Here is a 9,079-nt window from a genome sequence, read left to right as displayed (position 1 = left end):
CCAGACTTGCCCTACCAGAGGAACACTTCACGTAAAAAACCATCCCTTTATAGCTCTGGGCCCGGCCTCCGGTGCATGGCTGTCCTGACCTGGACCCTGACCTCTCTCTCTGTCCTCTTCACCCTGCAACAGGCCTGGGCAAGGGGTCCTGGGGGCAGGCTCACCCCCTGACCACCCCCCCCCCACCCCCACCCCTGTGTCCGTGCCTGTGCCCGCGCCCGCGAGCGAGCGCCAGCTTTTCGCTTCTCTTTTGGGGGGTGTGCGTCTCTCTCTCTCTGTGTGTGAGACAGCTCTGATTGGGGGAGGTCTCTGGCTCCTGTGTGCTGATTGGTTGGTTGGTTCTCTCTTGCTCTGTCTCTCTCTTCTCTTATCTCTCTCTCTCTTTTGTGGAGCATTGTGTTGTAACCGCTGGCCAGTCCAAACTAAACGAAAAACAATTAAACATTGAAGAGAAGCTGGAAATGGAAAATGGCGAATAGGTTTGATTGGCGGCTCTTAGTGGTGTCGAAGAGCCAGTGAGGTGTGAGCCCACCTCTCTGTTTGGCGGCCATGTTTTGAGTGAGCTAACTGCAAGATGTCATGGGTCACGCTCCTGAGATGCGGCTGTGATTTTTTAGGGGGTCACCACGCCGCCATCGTCCGTGGTGACAAGTGTGAAATTAACGAAGGGAAAAAATATATAAATAAAAAAGAAGTGTAAAAAGAAAAGAAACTAAAGCTTTATTGTGAATGTGATCTTGTCACAATGAGGACATCTTTGCTAAAGTGCTCATCTCACATCCTGGTTCCATTCTAGAATGACAACGACGGTTTATCTCGTTCTAGGTCCCATTCTCAGACTGACAGGAACTCAGCACAGGGACAGGAGGTGACACAAACCAAGACTTTTTAGGAATATTATATACGGAGCTGTTGGGTGAAGAGGTCAAGAGTGCAGAAGAGTAAAAGGCTAATGAAAACAGGGTAGTTTTACCATGTGAGGTTGCTTCCGATTTCACCATCTCATCAGACATCCTCTCTTTGACTGTTATATTAAAGTTCAACAACTGCAGCTTATTTATGCTTGCAAACTTTAAAACAAATACATCTATAAATATATTTGTATATATATATATATATATATACAGTACCAGTCAAAAGTTTGGACACACCTACTCATTCAAGGGTTTTTCTTTATTTTTACTATTAAATAATAATAGTATAATACTAGAACAATAGTGAAGACATCAAAACTATGAAATAACACATATGGAATCATGTAGTAACCATAAAAGTGTTTAAAAAATCAAAATATATTTTAGATTCTTCAAAGTAGCCACCCTTTGTCTTGATGATAGCTTTGCACACTCTTGGCATTCTCTTAAGTAGCTTCACCTGGAAGGCTTTTCCCAGCAGTCTTGAAGGAGTTTCCACATATGTTGAGCACTTGTTGGCTGCTTATTCTTCACTCTGCGGTCCAACTCATCCAGAGCCATCTCAATTGGGTTGAGATCGGGTGATTGTGGAGGCCACATCATCTGATGCAGCACCATCACTCTCCTTCTTGGTCAAATAGCCTTTAAAGGGTGTTTTGGGTCATTGTCCTGTTGAAAAACAAATGATAGTCCCACTAAACGCAAACCAGATGGGATGGCATATCGCTGCAGAATGCTGTGGTAGCCATGCTGTTTAAGTGTGCCTTGAATTATAAATAAATAATAGGCAGTGTCATCAGAAAAGCACCCCCACACCATCACACCTCCTCCTCCATGCTTCACAGTGGGAACCACACATGCGGAGATCATCCTCTCACCTACCCCGCATCTCACAAAGACTCATAAGACAAAAGTACAGATTTCCACCGGTCTAAAATCCATTACTCATGTTTCTTGGCCCAAGCAAGTCTCTTCTTCTTATTTGTGTCTGTTATTAGTGGTTTCCTTGCAGTAATTCGACCATGAAGGCCTGATTCACGCAGTCTCCTCTGAACAGTTGATGTGTAGATCTGTCTGTTACTTGAACTCTGTGAAGCATTTATTTGGTTCTAATCTGAGATGCAGTTAACTCTAATGAATGTATCCTCTGCAGCTGAGGTAACTCTGGGTCTTCCTTTCTTGTGGCGGTCCTCATGAGAGACAGTTTTGTCATAGCGCTTGATGGTTATTGTGACTGCACTTAAAGATACGTTCAAATGTATTTTTATTTTCCGTATTGAATGACCTTCATGTCTTAAAATAATGATAGACTGTAGTTTATCTTTGGTTATTTGAGCTGTTCTTGCCATAATATGGCTATCTTCTGTATACCACCCCTACCCTGTCACAACACAACTGATTGGCTCAAACACATTAACCTGTATAGGACCGCTAGCGGAACCCCTCGCCAACAGCCAATGAAATTGCAGGGTGCCAAATACAACAAATACAACAGAAATCTCATGAATCTAATTTCTCAAACATACAAGTATTAGGCACCATTTTAAAGATAACATTCTCGTTAATCCTGCCACAGTGTCTGATTTCAAAAATGCTTTACAGCGAAAGCTCCACAAACGATTATGTTTGGTCATCACCAAGCCACAGAAAAACCCAGCCATTTTTCCAGTCACAAAAAGCACAAATAGAGATAAAATGAATCACTGACCTTTGATGATCTTCATCAGATGACACTCATAGGACTTCATATTACACAATACATGTATATTTTGTTCGATAAAGTGCATATTTATATTAAAAAAAACTCATTTTACATTGGCGCGTTACGTTCCAATAGTTCTAAAACCTACGGTGATTGTGCAGAGAGCCACATAAATTCACAGAAATACTCATTATGAATGTTGATGAAAATTCAAGTGTTATGCATGGAACTTTAGATACACTTCTCCTTAACGCAACCGCTGTGTCAGATTTCAAAAAAACTTTATGGAAGAAGCATAATCTGAGTACGGCGCTCAGAGCCCAAACCAGCCAAAATAAATATCTGCCATGTTGCGCAGTCAACATTAGTCAAAAATAGCGTTATAAATATTAACTCACCTTTGATGATCTTCATCAGAATATACTCCCAGGAATCGCAGTTCCACAATAAATGTTTGTTTTGTTCGATAATGTCCATAATTTATGTCCATTTATGTCCAAATAGCTTATTTTGTTAGGGCGTTTGGTACACAAATCCAAAAGCGCGTTCAGGTCCAGTCGGACGAAAAGTTCAAAAAGTTATATTACATGTCGAAGAAACTTGTCAAACTAAGTGTAGAGTCAATCTTTAGGATGTTTTTATTATAAATGTTCAATCATGTTCCAACCGGAGAATTCCATTGTCTATAAAAAAGCAATGGAACGCAGATCGCTGTCATGTGAAATGCACGTGACTAGCGCATTTCTGCCAGACCACTGACTCAAAGAGCTCTCATCCGATCCCACTTCACAGTAGAAGCCTGAAATAACGTTCTAAAGACGGTTGACCTCTAGTGGAAGCCTTAGGAAATGCAACATAACCCATATCCCACTGTGAATTCGATAGGGGCTGAGTTCAAAAACTACAAACCTCAAATTTCCCACTTCCTGTTTGGATTTTCTCTCAGGTTTTTGCCTGACATATGAGTTCTGTTATACTCACAGACATCATTCAAACAGTTTTATAAACTTCCGGGTGTTTTCTATCCAATACTAAAATACTATGCATATATTCGCATCTGGGACTGAGTAGGAGGCAGTTCACTCTGGGCACTCTTTTCATCCAAAAGTGAAAATGCTGCCCCCTATCCTAAAGAAGTTTTAAGAAGGAAAGAAATTCCATAAATTAACTTTCAACAAGGCACACCTGTTAATTGAAATGCAATGCAACTAACTCATGAAGATGGTTGGGAGAATGCCAAGAGTGCGCAAAGCTGTCATCAAGGAAAATGTTGGCTACTTTGAAGAATCTCAAATATAAAATATATTTGAATTTGTTTAACACTGTTTTGGTTACTACAAGATTCCATATGTGTTATTACGTAGTTTGATGTCTTCACTAATATTCTACAATGTAGACAATAGTACATATAAAGGAAAACCCTTCAATGAGTAGGTGTGTCCAACCTTTTGACTGGTACTGTATATATACTGTATATGAAAATCTATATGAGTAACAATAATCTGAATAATAATAATGTTTTACCATGAATAAGCTGTAGTTCATTATAACCTACAGACTGCTATTGATCACTTCGATCCTTGACTGTTATGTGTATTTTTTGTTATTTATTTGACATGAGTAATACAGAAATTAATATAAGGGTAAAGTGTCAGGGGGGGGGGGGGGAGAGGTGTAGACCTACATTATGCAGCACTTGGTCAGTTAGTTGCTGCTCCATTTTTTTCAGATGGATGGGGTTTACTGTTGCTCCTTATTTTCTTTAGGGAAAGGATCACATTTCTGTCATGCACATTTGCATCCCTTACGTGTGTGTGTATGTGTGCAAAGGTGCATGTCTGTCAGTCTGTCTGTCTGTCTGTCTGTCTGTGTGTTTGTGTGTGTGTGTGTGTGTGTGTGTGTGTGTGTGTGTGTGTGTGTGTGTGTGTGTGTGTGTGTGTGTGTGTGTGTGTGTGCGTGTGTGAGTGTACTTTCATGCAGGCTTCTCGTAGACATACAACTCTGGAACAGAAATACCTCATAAACCTTCATTTGAAAGCATCAGATCTTGTTTTTCCTTTCGTGATGAACATTAAACACATGAACAATGCCTTATCTTGGATTGAATGTAATGGCATTTATCTGTGAAAGAGAAGGCTTTACTCATCAAAACCTTTGTTAATCACTTAAAGGCAGCTTCAAACTAACAGGCAAACACAGGCAAACCATCAGAACCTGCAACCTGCAAAAGGTTTGGACCGTGGTCTGACCACCGGTTACGGTTAACGAAGGGCCCAGGGTATCGATCGACACTGAGGACAGCATCTAGAAAAGCACTTCAGTCTTATCATTGCATTGTGATCACATGTTTCTGTTGTGACTAGTAGCGAGCTATCCGATGTTTTGTGCTGGAGTCGGATGGTAGGAGGCCAATGAAGCTAGACCTTGCAGTGCGATACTGTATATAACGTTGGTGTTGACTATATTTAATTATGTTCATGACTGTTATCTTCTTACTTATGGAAAAAAAATCTATAATATTCTATACTATGGGTAACTGTTTTGTGGCTTCACTAGCCTGCTGGGTGGGGCTGGCTGACGTTGGACGGACGTTGGATTGACGTTGGGGAAACATTCAGAAGGACTATGTGCACTACGTCTATATGCACTTTGATTTATCAGGGAAAAATGTATTCATGTTTTGTAAATGTTTCATATGACACTTAAACGTGCCAATCCAGTTTTTACATCATTCATCATGGAGAATTCTGTATTTTATTTATTCAACTTCAAATCTATTTATTAATTTATGTAAATTATTCATTTGACTTCTTATCAATTGAATAACTAAACGAATTGATTGGTTTACTTCCCAGTAATGAAGTGTTTTACCAAAGTGACTGTGAACTTGTACCTTTCGATACAGTTGATTTATTTTTCTTAAGACAATAATATATCTATATATTGAGGGGGGAGTACATCTCATTGTTTTAGTTCCTGTCGTTATCAACTGCAAAGTTGTATAAATAAAAATAATGTTTTAAAATGCGCTCTCACTCTCTCCTCCTGAGTTTGTGATGGTTTGACTTGGTGTGAGGAGGAGCACATTACAAACTACCAGTATAACACAACTCAAAGATTGCTCCAACCTTACAAAGGGTAAAACATTGTCTTATAAAGTGATATTGCCGTGAATAATGAAAGACAGATTAAAGAAGATCAAGCCTCTTATCCTGCATAAAACATATTAACAAAGTTATATTGATATTGTATGTTTACACTAATCTGAAACAAATAAAGAAACACATGAGATGTCAGAAACATTTAGTTTGGTCTGCAAAGAGACGAGCAGTGTTGGGGAAGCTACTCTAAAAAACCAAGCTAACAATTACTTCACACTAAAAAAGGTGAAGCTACACTAAACCTTAAGAAAAATATAGTTTACTAAACTAAAGTTACTGTGAAAAAGTAGTTCAATTCATCCAAACTACTTTGTGAAAAATTATCATTTGTAATTCATAAATGTCATAGACTAGAAATTACAAGAAAAGATCACTTTTTAGGTCATATGTTAACAGAATGTGTAATTCAGACGATTAAACACAACAACAATTGTTTCAAGTGAGAATTATACAGGTGTCGAAAAAGAAAGAAAAGTTTTGCCTACTTCACCCATATATACTTGTTTTAAGTAGTGTGTTGTTCCAGTAGTTAGCTACACCGCTACATGGCACAAAAAAAAACTAAAAAAAAATACTACCTAGATTTTAATTTAGTTCAACCACCACAAAGCTACTGCACAATGTAGTTAAATTACTAGTTGAACTACATGTAGTTAACTACTCCCCAAGACTGGAGCCAGGTTACTGTTCCAGCACCACAACAACAAAGAACCCACTCCGCTCTTCTTTCCTTTTAGTTGCTATGGACTAATCTATTGACTCTGCTGTCCATGCTGCTTGGGTCTTCTCCTTCTTCTTCTTCCTTCCTGCTCTAGTTGTTAATGGTCTGGCTTTACTACCTCTACTACTTTACTGGACCGTTTCTAAACACAACACTCCCACAGCGCCATCTCCAGCCCCGCCCAGTCTCAGCTCTGTGTTCTCTCCCCCACAGGCAAGCAGCGTTGTCATGGAGACAGATCAGTGTTCTGTCGCATGGAGGTGCTGATCCGCTACTGCACTCTGCCTGACTACAAGCGCATGTGCTGCAAATCCTGCAGCAATGTGACGGACAGCAGCCTGAGCACCACCGCCCCTCCCCGGGTCACAGCTGTCCCCCTGCCTCGCCCCCGGCCTCTGCCTCAGCCCAAGGACAACAACACCCCCTTTCAGGGAACGGTTCATCCAAGAAGTACAACACATATACCTTATACTACGCCACGCCCAATGAGCACCACAGACACTTATACAACACCCCACACATACTTCACTACATACCCCATCCCCATGACCCCAGAGCGCAGTGTGACCCGCAGAGACACAACCAGGAAGTACCCCTCATTCACCCTCTCCACCAGCACCAGCATATACACTACAACTCCAAGCAGCCCTTTCACTGATATCACCTTTGTCAGCAACGACACCACAGGTGGATCAACCACAACTCCCAGTAGCCTATTCTCCATGGATGATGTCATAAAGCCAACTGAAACCAACTACTTTGAGGATGTCACGGTTCCACCCAGTGGAACCGTCCCATACACTGATGTCACAATGCTCAGTGGAACTACTGTCCCCAGCGATGACATCATAGATATGACCACCCCTGATTGGCCGGATTGCACAGAGTACATATCTGTGAGGGCCACTGTTTCCATAACAGAGCAAACGGCTGCCCTGCCTCCCACAACAACCATCGCCACAATGACAACAAAAACCAAAAAACCCACGTGGCCACCAAGCCGCCAGGAGGAGACCAGAGAGAACAACTCCATCGATGATCCCTACAACCGTGTCATAGGAGTGGACAACAACATCTCCCAAAACAACTTGATCCCCAGACGAAGCCGTGTGTTCCTCAGGGAGAGAACACGGAACAAACGCATCCAGGAACTCCTGGAGGAGAAGAGGAACTTTCTGTTGAGGATGAAGCGGGCCCACAGGGGCACTGTGTGATTACCTTTGACCCTTACCTTCCCCTTTCTCTTATAGAGATTTACCTACGTCTGCTAACAGACTGGAGTTATTATTTAACCCTTAACCTGCCTTGGTGCTCTCTATCAGGCAAAGACCCACCACACACCCAGAGCCACGGTACAGACATACCACCCTGTTGTTTTACACACACACACCAGCCAGCCACACGGCAAACTGAACTATGTGGAGAGAGAACCAAAGCCAGATGTTTGCACAGTTGTTTTGAATAAAAGCTGTTGGTCTTGTTGTACGGCTGAGAGTAGAGCCAGATGAGATTTGGACCGTACATCCTCCTGGAACCGTACCACAACAGGGGGAACTTGTATCTCTCCAAACCTCCCCCAGTGTGCTTAGGTTTCAGAGCAAGGCAAATACAGTAAAGGTGTATTCTCTTTCATAAGCAGCACATACCTGGATAAGCTTGGGTTGTGAAACGTTGGACTTTCAGGACATTCATGTTGATAAAGCTCAAAGTAGATTTTATTTATTCTATTTAAATGAAGTCTTATTCCCCAGCACCATGCCAGGACCTAGGTAAGCTTGCTCATCCCGAACAAGTCTAACATGCCATGTTAGATTACAGCCTATGACTGCAGTTGATATGCCCCCTTCTTTGAGTCAAACAGACATGAATACCAGTCTGGTCCCATTGAATGAGACAGGTTAGATAGGAAGTGTCCATATGTGTCTTTGTCTAGGGGTACGTCCCTAAGGGCCCTGGTCCGAAGTAATGTGCTGTAAAGGGAATAGACTAGGGTTGATTGCCGAGGTTTACCGGGATTTACCGCCCAAAACCACTCCTTTTTCTCTGGATAAATAACTGCAAGAAACCTGTAAATCATAATAAATGATTTATATGAACAGCATGGCATGAAATGGAACTGTTCCATTATATGCCATGTCTAAATCTGGCTTCTCTACAGCCTCTGCATGATGAATCAACGCTCAGGGTGGGGACAGACCCATCTCAGTGTGGAGCGCAGTTCACAATGCATGTATACCTATCATCTCATTATGGTAACTTGTGACAGGTAGGCCTACATTTGCTGCAGCCTAGCCTATGCTACAGTAAAATAAAGACCGAATGCGTGTCTAATCTCCATCTGGCTTTCGGGGGGTCACCTTGTTTTTATAATTGTAAAGATGATTGTATTTTTTATTGCAGCTACAGAGTTTTTAAACAGCCTATCAGTCGAATATCGTTGCTTTAACTCAGTGCACGCAAGAGCTCTCTCTCGCAGTCTTTCTCTCTCTCCATCAACTCAGATCAAAACAGATCATCCTGTTCTAGATTGATATATAGCCCTATATATAGATGTCCTAGCCTACCTCTTTCAGGTAATACG

General features: G+C 41.6%; 1 protein-coding gene across 1 annotated transcript in view; it reads left to right on the top strand.

Annotated features, from left to right (window-relative positions):
- Positions 1-8,835, top strand: part of LOC110504815 (A disintegrin and metalloproteinase with thrombospondin motifs 2) — a 241,852-nt gene extending 233,017 nt beyond the window's left edge. Inside the window, exons 21-22 of the mRNA XM_036969571.2 lie at positions 1-31; positions 6,712-8,835. The exon at positions 1-31 is cut by the window's left edge and continues 62 nt beyond it. Of these exons, the coding sequence (XP_036825466.2) occupies positions 1-31; positions 6,712-7,712 (1,032 nt within the window). The 3' untranslated portion in view covers positions 7,713-8,835. The remainder of the gene's footprint in view (positions 32-6,711) is intronic.
- Positions 8,836-9,079: the final 244 nt, after the last annotated feature.

This window comes from Oncorhynchus mykiss, chromosome 25 (assembly GCF_057628025.1).
Source record: "Oncorhynchus mykiss isolate SJ-2025 chromosome 25, ASM5762802v1, whole genome shotgun sequence".
Taxonomy (NCBI): Eukaryota; Metazoa; Chordata; class Actinopteri; order Salmoniformes; family Salmonidae; genus Oncorhynchus; species Oncorhynchus mykiss.
This window is presented reverse-complemented; position numbering and strand designations above follow the sequence as displayed.